At 40.9% G+C, this 26,606-nt stretch overlaps 1 protein-coding gene across 8 annotated transcripts in view; it reads left to right on the forward strand.

Annotated features, from left to right (window-relative positions):
- RUBCN (rubicon autophagy regulator) overlaps positions 1–26,606 on the forward strand; it is a 68,945-nt gene that overhangs the window by 32,657 nt on the left and 9,682 nt on the right. For 3 of the 8 annotated variants that reach the window (XM_042954574.1, XM_042954567.1, XM_042954573.1), the window contains 10 exons: positions 5,182–5,265; positions 7,056–7,215; positions 7,877–7,983; positions 9,988–10,144; positions 10,963–11,496; positions 15,000–15,095; positions 15,797–15,912; positions 16,858–17,068; positions 17,828–17,932; positions 20,519–20,593. In XM_042954574.1, the coding sequence (XP_042810508.1) occupies positions 5,182–5,265; positions 7,056–7,215; positions 7,877–7,983; positions 9,988–10,144; positions 10,963–11,496; positions 15,000–15,095; positions 15,797–15,912; positions 16,858–17,068; positions 17,828–17,932; positions 20,519–20,593 (1,645 nt within the window). The remainder of the gene's footprint in view (positions 1–5,181; positions 5,266–7,055; positions 7,216–7,876; positions 7,984–9,987; positions 10,145–10,962; positions 11,497–14,999; positions 15,096–15,796; positions 15,913–16,857; positions 17,069–17,827; positions 17,933–20,518; positions 20,594–26,606) is intronic. The other 5 variants (XM_042954568.1, XM_042954569.1, XM_042954570.1 and 2 more) reach the window with 5 other exon arrangements.

Below are 26,606 nucleotides of genomic sequence, written 5' to 3' on the forward strand. Positions count from 1 at the left end.
ATGGAATTAATCCTTTGTCTGTAATGTGAGTTACAAATATTTTTTTCCTAGTTTGTCTTTTGCCATTTCATATGGTGGCTTTTTACTATACAGAAATATCTGATTTTTAGTAAGTCAGATTAATCATTTCTCTCAGGGCTTCTGGGCTCTGTATGATGCTCTGAAAGGGCTTCCCACTGTACCATTATTAAAAATGTTTCTCGATGGTTTCTTCTGTTAATGGCTTAATTTTTTACATTTAAACCATTTCATCTGTAATTTATTTTGAATATACTTAATCCTCTTGGCACACAGATCTATTTCTGATTATTTATTATTGTCTGTTGTTCTATTTGTCTACCATCACCACTCAATTTTAATTATTGTAGCTTTTCATTATGATAGGAATTGTCCATCACTTGTACAGTATGTTTTGTTGGTTGTTGATCTTCCCCCCAGTATTCAAATATTTGTAATTTTATTTATTATTATTATTTTTTAAATATAATTTATTGTCAAATTGGCTAACATACAGTGTGTAAAGTGTGCTCTTGGTTTTTGGGGTAGATTCCCGTGGTTCATCACTTACATACAACACCCAGTGCTCATCTTTTGTCATTTTATTTACCCCTTAACCACTACATCAATTTTTGGATAAGGACAGGAAAAGCCTTCTTATACAATGTGATCTGGATCATTAGATGATTGATTAAGTGAGGGCAATTGAAGAGTCACTCAAACATTTTATGTTATGTTATGTTATGTTATGTTATGTTATGTTATGTTATGTTATATTATAACATCTAAATTTATATTTATTCAACAGTCCTTGGATATAGGACCGAAACCTTTTCTGGGAGCATGGATCCACTGATGGAATTTCATATCATCTTTCCTGAATAAATTGCACTCATAATACATGAAACAGGGCTTCCAGTTTTAATTTCTTTCTGTTAGACTAGCAATTTAAAGATCCTATAATATGAGTATAAAACTTTCTACATTTTTAGGGGTTTTTTTCTCTTTAACTTTGAAAGTTGTCTTGCCTCTATGTAATTTGACATCAAGTTTTTATTGAAGTTTTTGTTTGGGCATAAATTTTCAGCTCCTCTGGGTAAATACCAAGTAGTATGATTGCTGGATCATATGGTAAGAGTATGTTTAGGTTTGTAAGAAACTATCAAACTATCTTCCAAAGTAGCTGTACCATTTTGCGTTGTCACCAGCAATAAACGAGAGTTCCTTTTGTTCCATATCCTCACTAGCATTTAATGTTGGCATTGTTCTGGATTTGGGCTGTTCTAATATAGGTGTATAGTGGTATAGTGTTGTTTTAATTTACATCTCCCTAATGACATATAATGTGGTATGTCTTTTCATGTGCTTATTTGTCCTCTGTATATCTTCTTTGGTGAGGTGTCTGTTAAAGCCTTTGGCCCATTTTTAAAATCAGATTGTTTAATTTTTTTCTTTTTTCTTTCTTATATGTTTATTTTTGAGAGAGACAGAGTGCAAGTGGGGGAGGGGGGGAGAAAGAGAGAGAATCTGAAACAGGCTCCAGGCTCTGAGCTGTCAGCACAGAGCCCAATGCAGAACTCAAACTTGGGAACGCTGAGATCATGACCTAGGCCGAAGTCAAACACTTAACTGACTGAGCCACCCAGTTGCCCCAGATTGTTTTCTTATTGTTGTGTCTTAAGAATTCTTCATATATTTTGGATAACATTTCTTTATCAGATGGGCCATTGCAAATATTTTCTCCCAGTTTGTCGTCTCTCTTCTCATTCTCTTGACATTGTTGGTCATAGAGCAGAAGTTTTTAATTTTAGTGAAATCCAGCTTATCAGTTCTTTGTTTCATGGATCATACTTTTGGTTTTGTATCAAAAAGTCATCACCATACCCAGCGACATCTAGGTTTTCTCCTGTGTTACCTTCTAGGAAACTTACAGTTTTGCATTTTACATTTATATCTATGATTCATTTTAACTTAAGTTTTGTGACAGGTGTGAGGTCTGTATCTAGATTCATTTTTTTTTCATGTGAATGTCCAGTGTTTTAGCACCATGTTGAAAAGACTGTCATTGCTCTATTGTATTGCTTTGCTCCCTCGTCAAAGATTACTTTATTCTATCTATGTGCATCTGTCTCTGAGCTCTCTATTCTGTTTCACTGATCTATTTGTCTTTTTTTTTTTTTTTTTTTTTTTTTTTTTGCCAATACTCCACTACCTTAATTACTGTGCCTTTATTGTAAGTCTTGAAGTCAGATAATGTCAGTCATTTTTGAAGAAAAACTTTGCTCTTGTCTTTCAAAACTGTTTTAGCTATTCTGGGCCTTCTGCTTCTCCATATAAACTTTATTATTATTATTTTTTAATGCTTATGTGTTTATTTTGAGAGTGAAAAAGAGAGAGCACAAGTGGGGGAGAGGCAGAGAGAGAGGGAGACAGAGAGAATCCCAAACAGGCTCCTCATTGTCGTCGCAAAGCCCAAATGGGGCTTGATCTCATGGTTCGTGAGATCACAGCCAGAGCTGAAATCCGGAGTTGGAGGCTTAACCAGCTGAGCCACCCAGGTGCCCCCTCCATATAAACTTTAGAATCAGTCTGTTGGTATCCACAAAATGACTTGCTGGAATTTTGATTGGATTGCATTGAATCTATAGCTCTAGTTGGAAAGAACTGACATTTGACAGTATTGAGTCTTAATATCCATTAACATGGATTATCTCTGTATTTACTTAGTTCTTTGCTGTTTTTCATCGGTGTTTTGAGGTTTTCCTTGTATAGATCTTGTACATATTTCATTTTGGGGAGTGCTAGAGTAAATGCTAATATGTTTTTAATTTCAAATTCCACTTTTCATTGCTGATGTATAGGAAAGTGGTTGACTTTTGATATTAGCCTTGCATCCTGTGACCTTGCTATAATTACCTACTAGTTCTAGGAACTTTTTTGGTTAATTCTTTAGAATTTTCTACTTAGATGATCATGTTATCTTGAACAAAAACAGTTTTATTTCTTCCTTCCAAATATGTATACTTTTTATTTCCTTTTTTGTTTTTTTCTTAGTGCACTAGCTAGGACTTTAATAAGATGTCAAAAGTAGTGGCGAGAGGGGACATCCTTGCTTTGTTTCTGATCTTAGTGGGAAAGCTATGAGCTTCTCACCATTAAGTATGATGATACCTGTAGGTTTTTGTAGATATTCTTTTATCAATTTGAGGAAGTTACCTTCTATTCCTAGTTTACTGAGAGTTTTTATTATGAATGAGTGTTGGACTTTGTCAAATGCTTTTTCTGCATCTATTGATGTGATCATGTGATTTTTCTTATTTGGCTGTTGATGTGATGGATTCCAGTCTTGATTTTGGAATGTTAAACCAGCCTTGCATACCTGGGATAAATCTTACTTTGTTATAGTATATAATTCTTTCTATACAGTGTTGGATTTGATTTGCTAATGTTTTGTTGAGGACTTTTGCAACTGTGTTCATGGGAGGTATTGGTCCACAGTTTTCTTGTGATTTTTTTTTTTCTGGTTTTGGAAAATTAGGGTAATTCTGGCCTTATAGAATGATTTGGGGAAGTATTTTCTTCTGCTCCCATCTTCTTATAGGCATTATAAGGAATTGGTATAATTAAATGTTTAGTAGAATTCACCAGTGAACCCATCTAGGCCTGGTGCTTCTGGTTTTGGAAGATTATTAATTGGTGATTCCATTTTTTTTAGTAGATATAGGCCTACTCAAATTATCTAGTTCTTCTTGGTGAGATTTGGCAGATCATGTCTTTCAAGGAATTGATCCATTTCATCTAGGTTATCATGCCACTGAGCATAGAGTTGTTTATAGTATTCCTTTGTAATGTCCACGAGATCTGTAGTGTTGTCCCCAATTTTACTTCTGAGTTAGCCTAGAGTTTTGCCTAAAAAAAGGAAACCAAGTTTAGATGCTATTCACATAGATATGACATAACCAGGAAATGTGCTGGATTTGATATTCCACTATTGACCACCCTGGCCACTCAGTGTCCACTAAGCCACAGAGCAGAGATCGGAAACACTGCCACACTGCTACCAAAATATTAAAGGTCTTCATGATTCTAGTTGGCAAAAAAGTCTGTACATCTGACACCTGACACTTCTAATTCTCGCTTTTACCTTCCCAGTCTAGGTGAGAAAGCCACTGACATTTGAGATGATTCTTTTTTTTTTTTTTAATGTTTATTTATTTTTGAGACAGAGAGAAACAGAGCATGAATGGGGGAGGGTCAGAGAGAGAGGGAGACACAGAATCCAAAGCAGGCTGCAGGCTCTGAGGTGTTAGCACAGAGCCCGATGCGGGGCTCGAACTCATGGACCATGAGATCATGACCTGAGCCGAAGTCAGAAGGAAGCTCAACCGACTGAGCCACCCAGGCGCCCTGAGATGATTCTTGAGTCACATATTAAGATCTGATTTAAAGACTCTTGCTAGGCTGTTTATTTTGTTCCATTGGTTGGTCTGTCTCTTAATGCTTGTACTAGTTCTGTATCTCTAAATTATTTAGATTTCAGTTTTAACCTGTGCCCAGTTATCTCAGAAAGGATTCCCCAAAAATAAGAATTAGATTTTCTTAGTGTAAACATTTTGCTATCGTGTTCAGACCTCCTCCAGTGTGAGACTATTTTATCTAGAATTGCTCATTTCTTTGACTCCCTGACCTTGGAAGCATGGGAAAAGCAGGTCTTTCCTTACCTGATTTTGCAGTAGGAACTAAAGACATCTGTCTCTGACTTTTAACGAATAACTCTTCACCAATTTTAAGATTTACCTTCGAAGTGTTAGTAGTATCCACAGATGTATATGATCATAGATTTTGATTTATGGATTCTCCTGAATAAAAAGTGATTAACAGCTCTTTCCAAAAAAAAAAAAAAAAAAAAGATTTACCTTCGAGGGCTTCAGTGGTGGAGAGACGAGGGAGAGATCAGATTATTTTCATTGTATAACCTTCTCTATCATATGCATGCATTCCCAGTTCAAAAGAACAGTTAAAACAGTTTTTAACAATTATCCTTAAAAAGGGTGAACATGAGTATATATCCTTTTGATTGTTGCTAAGAACCTTTGTTGAGGTAAGGGAAGCTTATGCTCTCCCCCTCGCCCTCTCTGAATTGGTCTAAAATGGTAGATTTCTTCACCTTGTATGTTCCCATAGGTGTGTTGCCGCCAGACTGACTACTGGCAATTTGTGAAGGACATCCGATGGCTCAGTCCGCACTCAGCCCTTCACGTGGAGAAGGTAAGAAGTGAAAAGTAACCGCAGGGCCCTGTTGTTTGATGCTCTGTCTGGAGAGTCTCCTAGGGTAGAAAGATGGCGTGTGTTAAGTTTCCTATTAACCGAGGAAAGGAAACTATGCCTGTAAGACTAATCTGGAGGGCTCGGGGGAGGATTGTTTACTTAAAAAAAATAATAAACCTTACAAATACATTGCTCCAGGCCTTTTTCTGTACTCTGGGGAAGAGATAAAAAGTTTTGTTATCTTCAAAAGATCTGCATATTAGGACGAGAATGAAGCTGTTCAAAATCCTAGGAAAATGGCAAGAGATTCCCTGAAGTAGTTGGGGAAGCAGGACTGAGATGCTGATAACTATGTGAGGAGAAGAGGAGCCATCAGTTGGAAAGAAATGGAGATTTCTGGAGGCCAGTGTCAAATAGAGCTGAACGTGTTCCTGAACAACAGCTTTAGCTACCATTGTAGGACTTTACTCTCCTGACCTCTTAGCTCAACAGAGTACCCTTCATTTCCAAGTAGGGAAACAGCTCATGGAGGTTAGTGACTTGGCCAGAGTTACACAGCTAGCTCCAGATCAGTCACTGCCAAATGTACATATCTATTTATTTAACTCTTCAGTATGGAAAATCTCAAATACATACAAAATTAATGAGAAAAGCGTAATGAACCCTGAAATATCCATTACTCGTCTTCAGTATCTGTTAATAGCTGGCAGTCTTATTTCATGTATATCCCACCTACTGGAGGTTCATCACTGAGATGATGTCAGGAGAAGTAATTTGTTTTTAAATGATCAGGGAACCAAATCACAAGATGTCAGACTGGCCCTTTTTGTGAAGAAAAGGCCAGAGCCCAGTGGTTTTTCTTATGTGGATTTTCTTTGTCCTTCTCACTTTATTTTTCTTACCACCACTCCCTCTCACCCCAGCTAACTTCCTTTTCTAAAATATATTGCCATAGTCATTTCTTCTTGGAAGCTGCCTGAAATTGCCATCCATACATGTTTTGCACTGAACCTGGGCTATGAGTCCTTGCTTTTGTTTATTTATTATTATTATTTTTTTAATGTTTGTATTTATTTTTGAGAGAGAAAAGAGAGAGCATGAGCGGGGGAGGGGCAGAGAGAGAGGGAGACAGAATCTGAAGCAGGCTCCAGGCTTTGAGCTGTCAGCACAGAGTGTGATGCAGGGCTCAAACTCACAAACTGTGAGATCACGACCTGAGCCAAAGTCAGACATTTAACTGGCTGAGCCATCCAGGCACCCCAGACCTTGCTTTTAGAAATAGTCAAGTAGAAGGAGGTTCCAAATAGAGAATGCTGTGACTACAGCCAGAAAGAGACACTCAGATGGCTTCTCTTTGGTGGAGAATCTTAGGTGGTGTCTTCCCAGATCCTTTCCCCCAGGTTTTTGTGCATTATTTTCTAGAGGCCACCTAAAATGGAGGACTCTGTGAAAGAAGCCAAGAGGTCAAGTTTATCCCTCCTCAGAGTACCACAGGATCATGTCTCTTTGGAGTTAGAACATAAAGAGACAGATGTAGCAGCTTTGTCCTCTCCTGGAGCTGCATATCAGGTCTTAACTGCTTAGTCCCTCTGCAGTGGCCCAATCAGCAGTGGAACCACTAATCCCTTCATTCCCGCTCCTCCTTCAGTAACCTCTAAATACTAGCTGGAGGAAAAATATCTCTGATTGCCTCCTCTTCCCTTTCTCAATTTGGTTCTCAGGTCATTAGGCCTCAATCTTGCTGTCTTTACCAGGATGCATGTTTTGACTCACGCCTCTTTGCCTTCCAGTTCATCAGCTTGCACGAGAATGGCCAGAGCAGCACCGAAGGTGTGAGTGAGCATGCTGTTGCAAAGTTGTGGCTGCAGCATAGCTTGCAGTGCCACTGTCTCTCAGCCCAGCTCCGACCTCTGCTTGGGGATAGACAATATATCAGAAAATTCTACACAGGTAGGTGGAGGTCACTTAGCCAGGATTGTTGCATATACTTCTTCATCTCTTCCACTTTACTCTTCCTTTACAGACTGACTCTCACCCCAGAGCCTCATACTTTCACTTGGTGCCAATAGAGATTCTCAACAGAGACACACATCCAGTCTTCTCTCTCGCCTCCTACGTAAAACACAATCAGACTTTATGCTAAGGTATTCCCCTACCTCCATATACACAAACCGATAAGAATAACCCCCATTTACGGAGAGTTTCCTGTGTGCCAATCACCGTTACATACTTTTTATACATCTGATCTTCCTAATAGCCCCAAGACCTGGGTATTAATACCTCTGTTTTCCAATCAGAGAAGCAGTGCCCGAGGAGATTAGGTGACTTGGCCAAAGTCACCTAGAGCCAGGATTCAAATCTGGGACTTTATGACTTTGAAGCCTCTTGTTGTATCCTCTCTATTATACAGCATGTTACTTAGCCTATTTGTAGTAGTGTAGTAGTTACTGTACTTTGTCGCTGATTCTCCTTCTCTTTGTAGTGGTATGATTCTCCTCAGGTCATTTTTACCCTTTGTCTCCTTCCTTCCCTGAGCCCCTCCCAGGCTGTACAGGGAAGCTAAAGTTCTCCCTGTTGGGCTCCATCACAGCAGTAGCTCTTCTCTCCCCAGATACTGCTTTCCTGCTAAGCAACGCCCACGTCACGGCCATGCTCCAATGCCTGGAAGCAGTGGAACAGAACAACCCCCGCCTCCTGGCTCAAATTGATGCATCTATGGTAAGGGGGCAAGGAGTTATCACTGTCTGTGCTGGGCCCCTGGACCTCATCATGGTACAACTCTCTGTAGCAAACTGCTTCTTTGCTTAGGCAGTTGTGGACTAAAAGTCTTTCATTAGGAAAAAAAAAATACTTCAAGAAGAAGGGGAGGTACTGTTAAGTATTTATTGAAGTAAAAAGTCTAAGCTTAGGTCTGTTTAAGGAGGGACGTGTCTTTTTTTTTTTTTTTTTTTTTTGATGTTTATTTATTTTTGAGACACAGAGAGAGACAGAGCACAAACAAGGGAGGGGCAGAGAGAGAGGGAGACACAGAATCTGAAGCAGGCTCCAGGCTCTGAGCTGTCAGTGCAGAACCCAACACAGGGCTTGAACTCATGAACCATGAGATCATGACCTACTCTGGCTGAAGTCAGACACTTAACCAACTGAGCCACCCAGGCTCCCTGGGAGATGTCTATTTTTTAAACCCTTTAAAAAAAATCCTTAGTCTGAGTAAGCATTCCCTGAAGGGTAGGCTTGACAAGCTGAGGGGAAGAGGATGATTTTGAATCAGGAGTAGGATTTATAGTGTCAGAACTAGTATGACCTGGTGTTACACAGGATCATTTTTGTCCTTGAAGTATAAAGATAGTTTTGTTTATTGTTAACCCTTTGATTCACTTGCCCTATCACTAATATCAGTGCCTCAGTTAGAATGGAATCATAGGCCCTACTTCTTTTTGGGAGGGATCCCTTATCTCTCTTAGTTTTAAATTTCTTTATTTTTTTTTTAAGTTTATTTATATATTTTGAGGGGCGCTTGGGTGGCTTAGTCAGTTAAGCCTCTGACTTCAGCTCAGGTCATGATCTCATGGTTGGAAGGGTTTGAGCCTTTTGTTGGGCTGTGTGCTGATAGCTCGGAGCCTGGACCCTGCTTCAGATTCTGTGTCTCCGGCTCTTTCTGCCCCTCCCCCAATCATGCTCTGTCTCTCTCTTTTTCTCAAAGATAAATAAACATTAAAAAAGTTTTTAAGTTTGGAGAGCCTGGGTGGCTCAGTCAGTTAAGCGCCTGACTTTGGCTCAGATCATGATCTCGCGGTTTGTGGGTTCGAGCCCCATGTCAGGCTCTGTGCTGACAACTCAGAGCCTGGAGCCTGCTTCAGATTCTGTGTCTCCCTCTCTCTCTGCCCCTCCCCTGCTCACATGCACTCTCTCTCTCTCAAAAATAAACATTTAAAAAAGTTTTATTAAAAAAGCTGGTTTAGTTCCTTCTAGATAAGTTTTGTTAACAGAAAAGCTTTATTAAAAAAGCTTTTTTAAATGTTTATTTTTGAGAGAGAGAGAGAGAGAGAGAAAGAATCAGAGTGTGAGCAGGGGAGAGGCAGAGAGAGAGGGAGAGAGAGAGAATCCCAAGCAGGCTCCACACTGTCAGCACAGAGCCTGATGAGGGGCTTGAACCCACGAACTGCAAGATCATGAGTGGAGACGAAATCAAGAGTTGGATGCTTAACCGACTAGGCTATCCAGGTGGCCCTCTTGGTTTTAAATTTTGATTCTTAGTTACCAGTACCAGGCTTGGTGCCAGGCACCATACATGCACCATCTCATTTAATTCTCACAGCTCTATAAGATAGGCATTAATCTCATTTTATAAAGGAGACCATCTGAGGGACAGAGTAGATAAGTCACTTGCTCAAAGTTTATATGATATGAACCCTGATATGTCTGATTTCTGACTCTATGTGCATAGTCTTAAGAATTTTGTTATGCTGCTACTAAGATAAAGCCCTCCGGGTGTCCCATCTAGGACTCCAGTTTCAGAAGCTGTGGTGTATGGCAGGACTTCTAGGTTTTCAAAATTGTATGCTGTAATAGAGCAATAGAGTGGTATGCCATATCTACAGGCTCTGGCTGCAGTTCAGGCCTGCGGCCAAAGGTCAGCTTCCACCAGCATTACTATAGTGCTGAGTGCTCCTTCTCTGAGGGCCTCTGTCCTGGACTCCAACATGTGGTTTTTTTTTGTAGTTTGCCAGAAAGCATGAGAGCCCGCTGCTGGTAACAAAGAGCCAGAGCCTGACAGCTCTGCCTGGTTCCACGTACACTCCTCCAACCAGCTATGCTCAGCATTCCTACTTCGGGTCCTTCTCCAGCCTCCACCAGTCCGTACCCAGCCACAGCTCAGGTATGGGGGCAGGAAGGGTAATCATGACATGTATGCCAAGCCCCGAAGCAAGTAGAGGATTTTGTGGGTGCAAACAGGAAAGGTGTAGCTAGAGCTTTGGCTTGGTGCAGTTGGTCATATTTCATGTCTTGATAAAGGACATCTTAAAAAGTTATATAGCGACCAGTCTAAGATAATTCAATGGAATCATTAAAGTAACAGAGGAAAGAGATGTTTTTAGATTCCCCTGGATTTCTAATCCACGTTGCCAAGAAGACATTTCAATAATAATAGCTAACACTTACTGAGCACCAACTGTGTGCCAGGCTCTGTTATATTTATATATATTTCATTTGATCCTCAAAATAGTCCTATGCAGTAGGTGTTGTTATTATTGCCCATTTTACAGATGAGGAATGAACACCAATAAACAATGAAGCTACTGTATCAAGAGCGCATGCTCTTATCTTACCTTACCTGGTTTACTTCCTTCTAGATAAGTTTTGTTAACAGAAGAGACTCATAAATATGGAGAAGAAACTGAGGGTTACTGGAGGGGTTGTGGGAGGGGGGATGGGCTAAATGGGTAACGGGCACTAAGGAATCTACTCCTGAAATCATTGTTGCACTATATGCTAACTAATTTGGATGTAAATTTTAAAAAATAAAAAATAAAATTTAAAAAAAAAAAAGTTTTGCTTACGTCACATGACGAACCTTTTCTGAGGTGGTACTGGGCACCCAGTAATGATAGGGAGGTAGGTCCTTAGTTGTAGAGAAGCCTTTCATATGTACCAAAGATTTCCAGCTCACCTTTTTCTTCCCTTTTTATATCCTAGAAAGAAGATCGACTTCCTTTTCACTCTCTGGCCCTCCCCGGAAACCTCAGGAAAGCAGAGAGCACGTCTCACCAGCACAGGATCAACCTAGCCAAGCCTCACTGCTTCCAGCCTCTACGTTAGCCAGGGATTCCCCCTCAACTCCAAATGAGATGAGCTCTAGCACACTGACCAGCCCCCTAGAAGCATCCTGGGTCAGCAGCCAGAATAATTCCCCAAGTGATGCCAGTGAGGGGCCCGAGTACTTAGCCATCGGCAACCTGGACCCCCGAGGCCGGACCGCCAGCTGTCAGAGTCACAGCAGCAATGCTGAGAGCAGCAGCTCCAACTTGTTCTCCTCCAGCAGCTCGCAGAAGCCAGACTCTGCTGCTTCTTCCCTAGGCGAGCAGGAGGGAGGTGGGCAGAGCCAGCTGTCCGGCGTCCTTCGCAGGTCCAGCTTCTCAGAGGGGCAGACGTTCACTGTTACCAGTGGAACAAAGAAGAGCCATACTCGCTCCCATTCGGATACCAACATTGCCTCCAGAGGAGCCCCAGGTAATGATAGTCACCAGTCCCTAGTTAGTGACTTATGTTTCTGATGACATGATGGGTATCCTGCTTATAATGAAAGAGAGAAGTTTATAATGTTATATGAATACCCAAGAAATCGGAGAATATTTATATTTGTTCCTTTATACGTTGCTAACTAGTAAATGTTTTCCTGAATTCTTTCACCAGTTCCTTAGCATCAGAGGATAGTGTGGCTTGTTACAGTTTGAGTTTTTAATGTTTCTCTCTGGCAGAGGGGAATTACTAATGAGCTTTAAAAATAATCCCATTAAATTCCTCCCCTTTCTGTGATTCCTGAGAAGTTTGGTTAGGTGTCATACTAGTACGAGAGAGGCTAAGTGATATTTGGGTTTCCTCATTAAAACTAGGGATATAGTGAGTGTGGGATGATGAGATCTAGGAAACAAGTAGGTGGGGCTGGCCGTTGCATCACTAATTCAGGTTGGAAGGCCATCAGTTGAGGGGCCCTGGCCATTGGGCCCTCCCTCACACAAATAGCAGCTGCTAAGCAGAGCACAGCCTTGGCTCGAGAGAGGTGGGGCTCACTGCTTTTGCCATCTCCCTGCCATCTTCTGTCATGGGTTGTTAGTGTCTGGCAGGCTTTGGTTGGGTTTCATTTGTAGGAGAGTCTCCATAACAGCAAGTATAAGGTGGATCTCTGTGCTCAAAGCCAGTTCTGGGTAGGAAAACCCCAGAAATAAAATATAAAAATAAAATATAGAAAATTTTGAAAAAGCAAAAGAGGAAGATTTCCTTTAGCAACTGGAGCTGCCATTGATTTCTCTTTGTAATTTCTAGAAAGGTGAGAGCTGAGGCCCTCATCCAAAACTTCTGAGTGACAAACTTTTTTTTCCATTTTCTACTCAAGATGCGGTTCTGCTTATTGGAACGCTTCAGGAAAAAAAAAATTCCAAATCAAAGACTGTCTTCCCACAAGCTTTCTTAGATGTGAAGAGTATTAGGGTTAGCACCTCGCTTCACATCTCCTGCTGCTGGCCTGCTGTCTACTGTACTCCAGGCCACTGGTCTTTGAGCGTGGGATGCTTCCCTGCCCCCATTCTTGAATCCATGTGGATTCCAGAAACCATGGTAACCTGCATTGGAAAGGGGAGCAGAGAAAACCTAAGCAAAAGGGTCTGAGGGAGAGGGGGTCGTGTGTAGATTCTTGTATGAGTCAGCTACTATGGTTCAGTAGCTGAGTACTTCAGCACCAGTGTTCCCTCTTGGGAGCTAGGTCCCTACCTCCGCTAGATAAAAGGACACTCTTTTTCTCTCTCTCTCTGTTCTCATTTCCTCTCTTTGGACTCTCCTCTGCACCTGTCTGTCTACGTACAGGAGGCCCCAGGAATATCACCATTATAGTTGAAGATCCCATTGCAGGTTTGGGAGCCAGTCCTCCTTTCTGTCTGCCACCTCCTCCTCCTCTGTGACCATCTTGCTTAGTTCAGAACCTCCTTTTCCATTCTGGTGTCAAATCAAGTCTGGCTAGTCTGGCCAGTCCTGCTGTGATTCTTGGACCCGTCTCTAAAATGGCACCGATATTTTGCATAATATATTTATTGCCCATGACTTCCAGATGCCTCATTTAGTCTCCCAATAGCTTCTGGGAGGTGGAGTCAAAATTTATCAATCCTGAAGGTGAAACTGAAGCCCAAAGGTGAAACTGAAGCCTGCTCTTTGTCCAAGGCATCATGATGAATCAGTGACAGAATTTTTCTTATAACTGAGTACTTACTGTGGATTACTTTATTTTCCTTGAATTAACACCAGAATGTCTTTTTCCCCCCTTCTGTGGTCTTGGATGTGGATGCATGCTTTTTGCCTCTCCCAGAGTCCCATTTCCTTTTTCTTTCACCTATTTTCCTTCCTCTGTAAGTCCCACCCACCACCATTCCAGCCATTTTACAGGTTTTTTTTCTAGTGACTTTGGTTTTCATGGTGATGTTGAAGATGAATATTGTGTTAAATTCTGGGTTTATGGAGATATTAACAGTAGAGTGTGTTTGCCAGACAGAGTGGTGAGGGAGGACTGAAAATGGTGGCCTCCTGCTAATGGAGGGAGCCACTGAGTATGTAAGCTTGGAAAAGAGAAGGTTAAAGAGGAGGAAGTTGACAGGACCACCATTTAGAAGAGCATTGTTATTTTTAAGGAGACGAGAAATTGTAAGAAGACAGATTTCAAGTGAGTGTGAGGAAATCTAAGAATTAAGAGTTGTTCATTTGAATGGGCAGCATCAGGAAGCGGTGAGCTCAGTAAGCAAAGGCTGGACGGCCTGCACATGTTGTAAAGGAATAGCGCGCTGGTGTTGGAGTTTGTGTTGTGCACTTAATTTGACTGGGGACCTTAAAGGAGGTCCCATCCGAGTCATAGTTTCTTAACCAAGGCATCATGGTGACTGCTGGTTTGTCTTTAGATCAGTAGTGAGGAGGAGAGCTCACTGCAGGGACCAGTAGAAATCTTTGAGACCCAAGGAAAATGCAGTTATCTCTTACCACAGAGTAGCATTTTTTTTAATGAGAGGAGCAGCTGACAAGTTGGCACCCTCTGTGGGGGGAAATGGTTGGCTGCGGCTCAGTCATTCACTCTCCCAGAGCATCCTGCTCATTTCTCAGGCATCCACCTGCTTTTCTGCCTGCCCTTCCTTCTGTAGCAGTGGGAATTTTGTGTTTTCCTTGGGAGAATATCAGTTTCTCATTTCCTATGAGCCCTGCCTACTACTATTTCTCTACTCCCCACTCTCATCGTTCCTTAAAAACTTCTACCCAGCCAGCCGCTTCCTACTTTGCCAGGCTTCTCTTTAAACCTTTCCTTTTCTTCTCCAATAAGGCTGGGCCTGTAGCCCTGTGGCTGATCCCTTTGGATACAGGGCCATTGTCCTTGGCTTCTCTAGCATTGTCTTGATGCCTCCTTGAAGGATGTTGCTGGATTTTATTTTGTTTTTCAGCTAATTGAGAAGTGAATTAAATTTGTAGGTGTGACAACTTTCAAGTTCATTTCAGGTTCAAGAGAGGCCATATCCTAGTATTTCCCTAGTGTGACCATTCTGAGATTGTTTAAGAGCCCAGTGTCAAGGTTTCAGAGAAGTTTCAGTGTGCTTATCTTTGTTTTACCATGTGAGGACTGTTATCTACATTGGTTTTTGTCAAGAGGATGGAAATTGGCCAATATTCCTAGAACATTTGGTAAGAAGATGGAAGAACAAAGAACTGAATTCATGAGTCTACTTTGATTTGATTCTTTCCACCTTTGTGTTGCTGCATCTTGGGTTATGTTTTCTCTTTCCCTCTTAGAAGATACTGACTCCCCATCTCCCTTCCTCCATGTGTTCCTGCATTCTTGGACCGTTCCCTGTTGCTGCGCCATCTCTCTCCTGTTTGGGAGGGCATTGGGAATGGGAGCAGTTAAATACTGAAACTCCGAAGTTGGGAATGTATCTGTTGCTCACCTCGTATGTGTGTTTTTACTCCCTGGTGGTCACTGACACTAGAATCCTGCAATGATAAGTCGAAGTTGAGAGGTCCCTTGCCCTACTCTGGCCAAAGCAGTGAAGTCAGCACACCCAGCTCTCTGTACATGGAGTATGGTAAGTGAGCACTAGGAAGGCCAGGGCTGCAGCTGTGTCTTTTCTCTGCTCTCCCCTTGTGCCTGCTAAGGTCTGAGCTGTCTAGCTCATGTCAGCTCTGGGGAGGGTACACACCATACAGTCTCACCCTTCCTATCATCATTTCCAGCCCCCGTGCTAGAAATCACACTGCCCCACCATTTTTCTTGCTCCTTTCTGACTTAGGGGTCCCACCCTCTCGTATGCCGTGGGTGTTATCACCATGAATGTCTGTTGATCCAAATGGAATGGCTCTCTGAGTGGGTGAGAGAGGGACCTTGAAAGGAGGCCTGTGAGTGTCGGGGCTGAATTATGAGAAGATAAGCTCCACAGGAGGAGCTTATCTATTTGTTTCCTTGTCTGATTCTCAGCACAGGTTTTTAGGGTTTTTTGTAGGGTAGGAGGGCAAGTATCTCTTCTTTAAATTTTGATGGTAAAAGGATTGTCTCTGGGCTCTCTTCTCTTATTCTACTATTCTTTAACCAAGAGGCTTAGTGGTCTGGGATTCTGAGATTCAGAGAAATTCCTTTAGAAGGTAGACCTCTTCTTTCCAGCCTGTTAACCTGGGAAAACTTGGGCGCATCTTTAGTGGTAAAATCATCAGACTTCTCAAAGAAGCTTGTCTGTTACAGATTCGCTTTCTAAGTCGGAGCTTTTCACATCCACATTCCATTTTCCCACAGAGGGTGGTCAATACCTGTGCTCAGGGGAGGGCATGTTCCGAAGACCATCAGAAGGACAGTCCCTCATCAGCTATCTGTCTGAACAAGACTTTGGAAGCTGTGCAGACCTGGAAAAGGTAAGGGATCTAAGAGGCTACTGAAGAGCTCATGAGTTGGGAGATCTGGACTGAGGGCCCACAGAGCCATTTCTTCTAATGAGGTGTGGGTACATAGTAGTAACATGAGCAAAGACCACAGTAAAGACAAGTTCAAGCTAAAGATAAGCTCAACACTTTCCATCTCTGGAGAACTTTTCAGGGAGTATATGCTCCTCACTGAGTCCAAAACTGTTACTAATTTTCTCTTAGAAGCTACCTTGGGCAGAGAAATACTTTTTAGACACATGATTATTGTTTCCCTGACCCTGGAAGCTTAGGTTAAAAATTGTTTCCAGAATCAACTTCCATATTTTGTTCTAAGGCTCAGATATATAATAAATAATGTCCCTGTGACATTTTGTAGCTTAAAAGCACTTTATCTTGAGATTTATGTTTACCTTAATGCTTTGTATACAGGGATGTGGCTTAGGAAAGACCTTGATGTTAAATTCTGGACTTTTTCTCTATCATTTTTATGTAAAGTAGGACAGGAGGGCCAGGCATGACAGGTTTTAGAGCAAAGAGAATGTAGAACAGTTTTTTTGGCCATCAGCTTTCCTTATAGTGGAAGTGTTCATTTCCCCTGAGTATTTTGAATAAAAGCAGCACATGTCTTAGAAGCTCTCCTTTCCAGGGGCTCCTGGGTGACTCAGTTGGTTAAGTGTCTGACTTTGGCTCAGGTCATGATCTCGTGGTTCATGAGTTCAAGCCCCACGTCAGGCTCTGCTGTCAGCACAGAGCCTGCTTCAGATCCTCTGTCTTCCTGTCTCTTTGCCTCTCCCCTGCTCGCCATCTCTCAAAAATAAATAAATGTTAAAAAGATAATAAAAAAGGAAGCTCTACTTGTCAGCGTTACAATCAGTGAGGTGTTCAACGTATCTAGCCCCTTGCTAATCAACTTCTTTCGTGCTCTCCTTTCCCTAGGAGAATGCCCATTTCAGCATCTCAGAGTCCTTGATTGCTGCCATTGAGCTAATGAAGTGCAACATGATGAGCCAGTGCCTGGAAGAAGAGGCAGAGGAGGAAGAAGACAGCGACAGAGAGATCCAGGAACTGAAGCAGAAGATCCGCCTTCGTCGCCAGCAGATCCGCACCAAGAACCTGCTCCCTGGGTATCAAGAGACTGAGCACGGAAGTGAGTGAGGCTGTGAACTCCTCAGTTCCACTTCTGCAGGGAGTTAGGATAAGACTTGGTACCTTGTGGGCTTCCTTTTTTGTCTCACTTTCAAATGTTATAACCCAGCTAAGGGTTCCTCTGCTGTCAGAAAGAATTTTTATGTTGTAATTTTTTTCCTGCCAGACCCAGAGTCCTGGAGTTTATCTATTTCCTACCTCAGAAATATCTTCCAAAAAATAGGTTTCTGATACGAGAACTACAACTGCTGGTCCCAGAGTCATTTCCCAGATAGTAGTACCTTCTGTTTACCTGAAACTTTCATTTTTTTTTTTTTTTTTTTAAAGAACAACTTTTTTTTTTTTTTTTTTTTTTAACGTTTATTTATTTTTGAGACAGAGAGAGACAGAGCATGAACGGGGGAGGGTCAGAGAGAGAGGGAGACACAGAATCTGAAACAGGCTCCAGGCTCTGAGCAGTCAGCACAGAGCCCGATGCAGGGCTCGAACTCACATACCGCAAGATCGTGACCTGAGCTGAAGTCGGACGCTTAACCGACTGAGCCACCCAGGCGCCCCTACCTGAAACTTTCAAAATGTCATGAATAAAATGGGGAATAATCAACAAGAAGAGCTAGTTTCCATTTCCCCAGCATCACTCCCAGCCAAGGTTCTATTCACTTCTCTGTTGAAGTCACACCAGGTCCCTTTCATTGTGACCCTAGGATAGGAGACCACTTTCTGTCCTGTTTATTACCTTTTTTTTCTTTTTAAAACATAGCAGGCTTTCAGGTCACTTCTAACAGCTCCCAGTTTAGTTCACGTGATTCAACGCAATTCTCTGACTCTGGCTCTGCTGATGAGGTTGACGAATTTGAAATCCAAGGTAAGAAGTGACACTTTATTTCAAGCAACTTTCATTGCCTGACTCTTTGAATTTGAAGTCGTAGACTGAGAAGCTTTCCTTAAGTATTGACAATCTTCATAATGGTACATTATGGAATGTTGTTAGTAACTGTGAGAGGAAGCCTCTCTTGCTAAAAACAAAACTCCTTTAGTAAAATTTAAGCAGAAAAAGAAGTGCTTCAGGTAGAGGGGCCTGGCTGTTGAAGTCACCTTGATGGGTCTCCTCAGTTGCACCTTTCTCTTGGATTTTCACTCTGATTCCTCCTGGTAAGAGCCTAGGGCTGACCTATACTTGCATGAAATTAGAATCTTATTCTCTTATGTTCCATAACACAATCACAATTGTTTCAAAATGTTTAAAAGGAACTTTGTTATAATCCTAAGAGAAAAGGACAAAAAGAGTCATTGGGGGGAAAAAAAGGGAAAAAAAAATCAAGTTTACAAAGTAGAGCTTTTTCTGTCCTACCAGTGCTAACTTGCTTAGCAGAATCACTGACCCTTGTTGTTGTTATTGTTGTTGTAAGCACATGCATAGAGAACAGGAGGGGTTCTAATCTGGGAAGGCAGTTGTATTAAATCATGTTAACTCATGACTAATGGATTAATCCATTCCTGCAAATCATAGATTTCTTCAAGTTCCCATCAGTGCCACAAACAAACAAACAAACAAACAAACCAAAAAGCAGTTCATAGTCACAAGTTTTCACCCATGGGTGAAACTAAGAGTTATTTCCTTATGGAGCTGAATTGACTCTATAATTCTCCATGGTAAGATGGTGATGAATACATGTTTTATAGATCTGTTTATATCAATCTAGAGAATTGATGTAATTCACTTTTCACCTGCGCAGACCTCCAGTAGTAATTGAAACTTGGTGGTAGCTGGATTTCTTCCCCATTCAGAAATACAATTTTTATACATATTTTTCCAGGTGTCTAGGAAGTCTTCCTTCTGTGTTCTCTTTAATATGTCTGATTTCTTTTCATGACAATAATAGCCACTTAAAACTCCATTTTTTTTTTTTTTTGGTTTGTTTGTATGTGTTTTTCCAACATTTCTCCAATTCTCTGATACCAACTGAGTATCCTGACAATTCAATTCTGACATTAACTCCTGGAGTTAGGATAGACTCCACAGGGTAAGGTCTCAGTCCCACAGGACACTCCCACTTCATATCCCAACCACAAATGGGGTCACCATGTTACCTACTCTTCTCCGTAGCCAACTACAAATTCAGGGGTTCCTAAGACACCTCCCCAACTCAGGTTCCATAATTTGCTAAAATGACTTACAGAACTCATGAAAACACCAGACTTAAGATTACTTTTTATTATAAAGGATACAAATAAATGGTCACATGAAGAGGTACTTAGCGCAACGCCCCAAAGTTTTCTGAGCACAGGAATCTCTTTGTCCATGTGGTCAGGGTGTGCTATACTCCCAGTACCTCAATATATTCACCAACCAGGTAGCTCTCCCAAACCTTATCATCACAAGTGAAAACACTTTATCAAGGTTTCATTACATAGGTATGCACGAGTGCTTAAAGCAGCCATTGATGACTGAGCTCAATCTGCACCCCCTCTCCCTTTTTGGGAGTTTGGGGATGGAGCTAAAAATTCTAATCCTTTAATCTGGTGGTTGGTTTTTCCTCTGGCAGCCAGCCCCATCCTGAAATTACCTGGATATTCCTCAAGAGTCACCTCATTAGCATAAACTCAGATATAATGGAAAGGGGCTCATTATGAATAACAAAGACATTCCTATCACTCTGGAAATTATAAAGGTTTTAGGAGCTCTGTGCTGAAAACTAGGCAGAGACCAATTATATATTGTTTTTCATATACCACAGTCTGTGATTGGCTTGATCTCCAAATTAGAAGACAATAAAAGTGTTCTGCCCTTTCTCTTGGAATCAGCAGTTAGAATTTCATGAGGGTAATATTAAGGTAAATTCACAACACTGCTTCACTAGGTGTGGAGCAGTCCACGTGACCACTAAGTCTGTTCCTTGCAGCAAAGCAAGGGGCCAGAGGAAGCTGTTCAGTCTGGAAGGAGCCAAATTTGAAATAGCCTGCTTGGGAGGCTATTAGTGCACTCCTGTTGGAAACTGTTGTTGCCTTTTTGGCCCCAGAGGAGTTGTTTAGTCAGCTAACTCTAATCAGTTCAGGATGGAAATCCCTAAAGGAAAAGACCTCAGGGTAGGATTTCTCAGCCTCTAGGCCAGATAGTTCTTTGTTGTAAGAGACTGTCCAGTGCATTGTAGAATGTTTAGCATCATCATCAGCCTCTACCCAATTTACCTACAAGGGTAGAAAATCTCCTCTGGTTGAGAACACTACCTTAGGAGGTCTTTAAGACCAGGCCTGTTTGGGGAAATAGCAATAACTATCTCCCAAGCAATACTGAGCACCTTCCTGTGGATGTAACTTCCTAAAAGCAGTTTTACCTTTTGGAGCCAAGTCAAGTCTTGATTCCAGGAACATGTGGTATAGAACTGTCATTCTCATTGATTTACTTCCTGTCTGAATACTAAAGGGCCCCCTTTTATAATCATTATCACAGATGGTAGCGAAGGATCTAACCTGACTCACATGTCAAAGAACGGACTCTCAGTGTCAATGGCATCGATGTTTTCAGGTAGCTTGTGTTGGAAGTACGGGTGTGCTCATACATGCATGTGTGTGAATGTTTGCATCACCTTTTGTACATTCTTTATCTTGTGACACCTGTCTATAAGGTTTAGAGAACTAGCTGGGAAAAACCAGACTTGAGCCAGCTAGGAGTAATTCAAATATTCATTTTCTTCTTCTTCATAGGACCTCCAACAGTCCTCCTCACTGAGATTGTCCTTGCTGATCCCTCCCTACAGTGACATTTATAGACTAAGTGGTCATTGTGGCTGATGGAGGTAGTAGGCAGTTTAGAAAGCAACGATCAGGTGAAGAAATTTTAGTTCAAACCAACAGCTAAGCTACTGCCACACATTCAGACAGCAAAAGTCCGATAGAATAATGTGAAAGCATAATATGTCTTTAGAGTTTTGAATTTGCAGAGCCATTTGCAGAAAGTGATCCCTTCTTGGTACTTTGTATATAATTAGGATTTACTGCTATAAATGTCTGGCCTTAGTAATTGCTTTGTGATTCAAGCAAGTAGGCTTTCTGTAGGTGCGGTTAACTGAAAGTAGCAGTTTTCTACTCAAAGTGGTTTTAAAACACACAACAGCAAAACTCAGGATTCATTAAACACTTTATTTTTTTTCTAAATTTTTATAATGTTTATTTATTTTGAGAGAGAGAGAGAGCTCATGCATGCATAATTGTGAGCACAAGCAGGGGAGGGACAGAGAAGAGAGAGAGACAGTCCCAAGGAGGCTCCGTGCTGTTCAGTGCAGACCCCAATGCTAGGCTCAATCCCAAGCACCTTGAGATCATCACCTGAGCTGAAATCAAGAGTCCAACACTCAACTGACTGAGTCACCCAGGCGCCCCTAAATAGTTCATTTTAACTGTCAATGTAATCAGCCACTAGAATGTGAAATAATTAGATAAGATCAGATAAAGATTTGGAGAAAGGAAAGTATTTAGTTTTCTTTTTCTCTTTTCCTGAACTGTTGTAATTTATTCTAACATAGTCTTCCCTTGCTTGACACGTAATTGTCCTATCACTTTTTAACTGGTCTCTTACATGTTTACAACCACAGTCCTTTTGCAGGTACATTTATTGACTGTCAGCCATTTCTCTGTCAGAGCATATTCAGTCTGCTTTAACCATAAGGCATACTTTTATTTGGTCTTCCTGGCATCTTTTCTTCCACTATTTTGGGAGCTTTAAAGCTTTTAAATAAAATACATTTTTATACTTTTTAAAAATACATTTATATATTTTATATACATGAAATATTTTTCAACTAAAAGACTATACTTTTTCTTGTGCCCTATAATCCCAGCACGTTATGGGAGTTGAAGGGAAAGCAATCAGAACAAGCCTATTTCAAAAGAAGTGGCTTGTTTTACCTTATTTCTACACACAGATTCTTATTTATGAAAGTATAATTTATAATTCATCTTTCTTTACACTACATTTCCTTTTTGCTTTCTGTTGCTTTTCCTCTGCTTCTGGTTTATTAATGGTATGAAATTCTTTTTAAAAAGTGTCATTATACTTCTCATTAGCAATCTTCCTGATTACATCCAGAGGTTTACAGATGTGTTTCTTTTTGATCATCTTAAGTGATATATGCTGTTGAAGAGCCTCTGAGTATACTATCAGATTAAAATCCATAACACCCTTGGGAAAATTTAAGTGCTTAAGCATCCTATTATGGACATCATCTATCATGAATACTCTGCATATTGTAATACTCTACTTGATATAATCACATTTCTTAGATCCTGATTCATTGAGTAGACCATATGGAACAGAAATGTTTCTGAAGGAAATAGATGAATAATTTTTAGCAAATTTATCGACTTGTGGAACCATCACCATAATCTAGTTTTAGAACATTTTTATTATCCCAGTAAGATTCCTAGTGCCCATTTACAGTTAATTTCCCTTCCTATGGGGTGCCTGGGTGGCTCAGTTGGTTAAGCGTTCAACTTCAGCTCAGGTCATGATCTCACAGTTCCTGAGTTCGAGCTCCACGTTGGATTCTATGCTGACAGCTCAGAGCCTGGAGCCTGCTTCCGATTGTGTCTTCCTCTCTCTCTGCCCCTTCCCCACTCATGCTCTGTCTGTCTCTCTCTCTCTCAAAAATAAACACTAAAAATTTTTTTTGAATTTCCCTTTCTACCCCAAGCCACAGTTCACTGCTCATCTTTCTGTCTCTATAGATTTGCCTTTTCTGAACATTTCATATAAATGGAATAATACAATATGTGATCTTTGTGTCTGGCCTCTTTCACTTTATCACTTTCTTTCTATGGTACCTGCCAAATTGGTATGAGATCATTTATAAGCTCCCAATCCCAGTCTTTACAACTTCTTTAGTTTTAGAGTTTTGTTTTTCACTGCTCCTTCCCCTTTTATTATAGCTTTGTCAGTTGTTCTTTATCTTCCTTCATAGATTCTTCTAGAATTTCAGTCTTCCACATGCATGTCAGGTTCCAGTCAGGAGACAGAAATCACAGAGTAATTTGAATAGGGAAGGTTTAGAATAAAGAATTATTAACTATCGTGGTGGACTGAAGTAATGGGAGCCTGGCTCGTAAGGAGTGAAAACAACTCTAAAGTATACAGGGATAGCAGATATAGGTAGCAGTCAGTATGCCTAGGACTGAGGTGGAGCCCTGGGGAAGGACCAAGTATAGAAGAGGACCATATCTGCAAGGCTGAGATCCAGACCTCCTGGCTCACTAGAAGTGGAGAAATTCACTGAGGCTGCAGAGCTGCCCTAAGAGAGTGCCTAGGGATGCTGTCTATGAGAGGTGCCATGCCAATGGCACCAGGAAACCATTCTGTGGGGTGCTGGCGGAGGCTGCCCCTAGGGAAGTGCTGTGCCTCAGAACTCAAGAGATGCTGGGGGAAGTGCGCCATGGGACGTGCCAGGCCTGTGGCTCCTGCTTTGCCAAGAGGTACTGGGGAAGCAGTTTATGAGAAGTACCACTAGTGGCATTCTGCTTTAAGGCCACCTTCATGAAGGCCTGCCTCCCTAAGGGAAAAGTCACATGTAGTACCGGAGTCTGCCTAGAGGAGTACCACCAGACTCAGCAAGAGAAACTCCTGCCTCCTCCAGTGTCCCTCCAGTGCCCTCTACTGACAAAACTTAACATGGTGCCAGCTGGCAGAGGGCTGCTGTTTGAGTCCAGCTCCGTTATCATAGAGCCGACAAAAAGAAGGGCAGATTTGGAGCTGAAAGGCAATAGATTTTTAACTGGCACAATGTATAGAGAAAGAAGTTCATGAACTGTATTTTCCAACAAGTTTTTAAGTTCTGTCCAAATCAAGGTAACCAGTGCTTCTCCCCACACTGCCTTTTAAATACATTTTTTTTTTAAAGCAGAATAATTGTGAGTTTCCATTTTAAAAAGTTTCCTCTCCAGTCAGCTATTACAGATAATTCATTGGAGTTGGATATCCAAATGTGTTGGGTGTCACCTTATCTGCTGGAAGAAAAGCAGGAAGGAAACCAGTGTCAAACTGGCCAGTGAATTCTGAAGTCGACTCTCTTCCTGTGCCTTACTTCGTTTAAAAATTTGCAGATTTTGCTAGGGTACCAAGGTTTTAACCCTTTCTTTCCTGATCATCCCAATACCAGTGTCTGGACGTGGAAAAATTCTTCTTATAGCATGTCATTTTTTAATTGTTTTTATAATTCTGATTTTATTTTTTCAGTCAGTAGCAATAGCTTTATCTAAAGCATCAGAAACCTTTGAAATCAGTTCTCTTAGAAAAAAAATACTTGTCAAATAATTAATTGAAAGTTTCATAATTATGTTAACTTCCATCCAATTGAATGGCCTTCTCTGTTCACTCATTAATATTCTGTCTTATAGCCTGGTCTACTTTTATCCAGATCCTTGAGTAGTGTTTCCACCACACTAACTTAATTATATGTTTGAACTGACCAGAGAGTCCACAGAATGCAGCAGAGGCCCAGGACCCACGGGGCCTTCATGGTACTTGGCCAGTGTCAGGTGTCTCTTTTGAGATCAGGTACTGCCTCCCCCTCTCCATTCTCAGCGGAAGATCGTCACAGCCAAACCTGTGTGGTCTTCCCCACTCTTGGAAGTATTGATGATTATCTAGGAAGTCATCGTACCTCTGGTAAAAAAGAAGAAACATGGTAAAGTATGATGTGACTGTACTTTCCAAAGAGCAGAGAATGATTGTTTTTCTCTTGAAGAAAACATGACTTTGCTCTGTGAGGTTGAAGAGCTGCTAAATAGCTTTTTGAAGACAGTGGTTTCCTTAGCAACCATGAATTATCACCACTTCTCTCTGATGCTCAGTGTTTTCTCTAATGGCCTAACCCTACAGTAACAACATTGGTTAGCTCTTTATTCAAGGATATCTGTCTACGATTTTCTCTCATTTTTCCTTTTCTGTCACAAAGCAAAAATTTGCTTTTTGCTTTTAGCCAATTAATCATTTATTTAGAAAATATTTTCTGAAAACTTATTATGTAGAAAACACTCCAGAGTTATAAGGACAAGAATATGTACAAATCCAAGGCAGTGTAAGTGTTATTCAAATGAATGCTACAACCTAAATGGTCTGTGAAGGTCTACTATCGCCTAGAATTTTTTTCTTCACTGGTATTCTTTAGAATGGAATAGACAACTAGCACTATATTGAGATCTGGATTTTGGTGGTACAAATTCACACAGAAAATATATACACAAACTTCTTTGTTAATAAAAATAGGATTTGTTATTTACTTGTCAAAAATTTTGTTGTTGTCTTAAATTTTTCTGTGCTTAACATGTGAAAATTCACTGACAGATTCCAATTCTGTTCTCTCACTTGCGTATATAGCTTTGAAAACATTGATTTGTTAGGAATATTACCTGAGTATACAGGGCTTATATACAGTACCCTGTATTATATATTTTTAGGGCCAAAACAGAAGAGTTAGACATGCTCTCATTTCCTTATAAGGAGATTTCATGATCTAGTGGCATGTACAAAAATATATACACAAAGGAAATGTGAAGAACAATTGAGCTACTCATGGCCAGTTGCAGAGTGATGTCATGTAAGCTTTAGTGCTCTGTTGAGGGGCTCACATGCAGTAGATTGATCATTGTGTAGCTTTCTTTCTTTCTTTTTTTTTTTTTTTAATGTTTATTTATTTTTGAGAGGGGGTGGGGAAAAAGAGACAAAACATGAGCAGGGGAGGGGCAGAAAGAGAGAGACACAGAATCCGAAGCAGGCTCCAGGCTCTGAGCTGTCAGCACAGAACCCGACGTGGAGCTTGAACTCAGGAACTGTGAGATCATGACCTGAGCTGAAGTTGGATGCTTAACCAACTGAGCCACCCAGGCACTCCAATCATTGTGTAGCTTTAATCAGGAAAAGAATGTCTTTTCACTGGGCATCAAAGGAAATGAAGGATGAGACTTACCAGAACAGTCTCGTTTTCATAACTTGAATACACTCTATCTTCCCTCCTCGAACATGACTGCTATACTTCACATTTTCCCCATCAAACATATTTGAGAAGATGAGGTCTCTGGAGGTTCAGGCATATCATTTTTAGAAATCCTCTTCAAAATCCTTTATGAGAAATAGGCTTTGGAAAGTCTGCCGTATTTTCCTGCAATTATGCCTGAAAGTTCAGTAGAAAACATCATGTTGAATATCTCCATGAAAATGTGTTGGTTACCAGGCATCTTCAGGGAGCTGCCAAGTCATAGAGAACTTCTCTTCTTTCCTGTGCCGCCAGACAAAAAGGAAATCTTTCCATGAAGCTTTTATAAGGATGCAGAAGACTTTGCATTCAGGAGTGATAGCAGTAGTGGTCAGATGTTAGGAGCAAAGTTCCAGTTCCACATAACATTTAATGAGTTACTTCTGTGATCCAATTTCTGTGTTAGGTACTGATTTTGATATAAAAAAGAGCTATACAGAGCTCTTACCTCAGAGTTTATCATTTAAGAGGGCTTGAGATTGAGAGAATGAAGGAGAGATTGGAGTATTCTTTGTG

The sequence above is a fragment of the Panthera leo genome, chromosome C2 (genome assembly GCF_018350215.1).
Source record: "Panthera leo isolate Ple1 chromosome C2, P.leo_Ple1_pat1.1, whole genome shotgun sequence".
NCBI lineage: Eukaryota > Metazoa > Chordata > Mammalia > Carnivora > Felidae > Panthera > Panthera leo.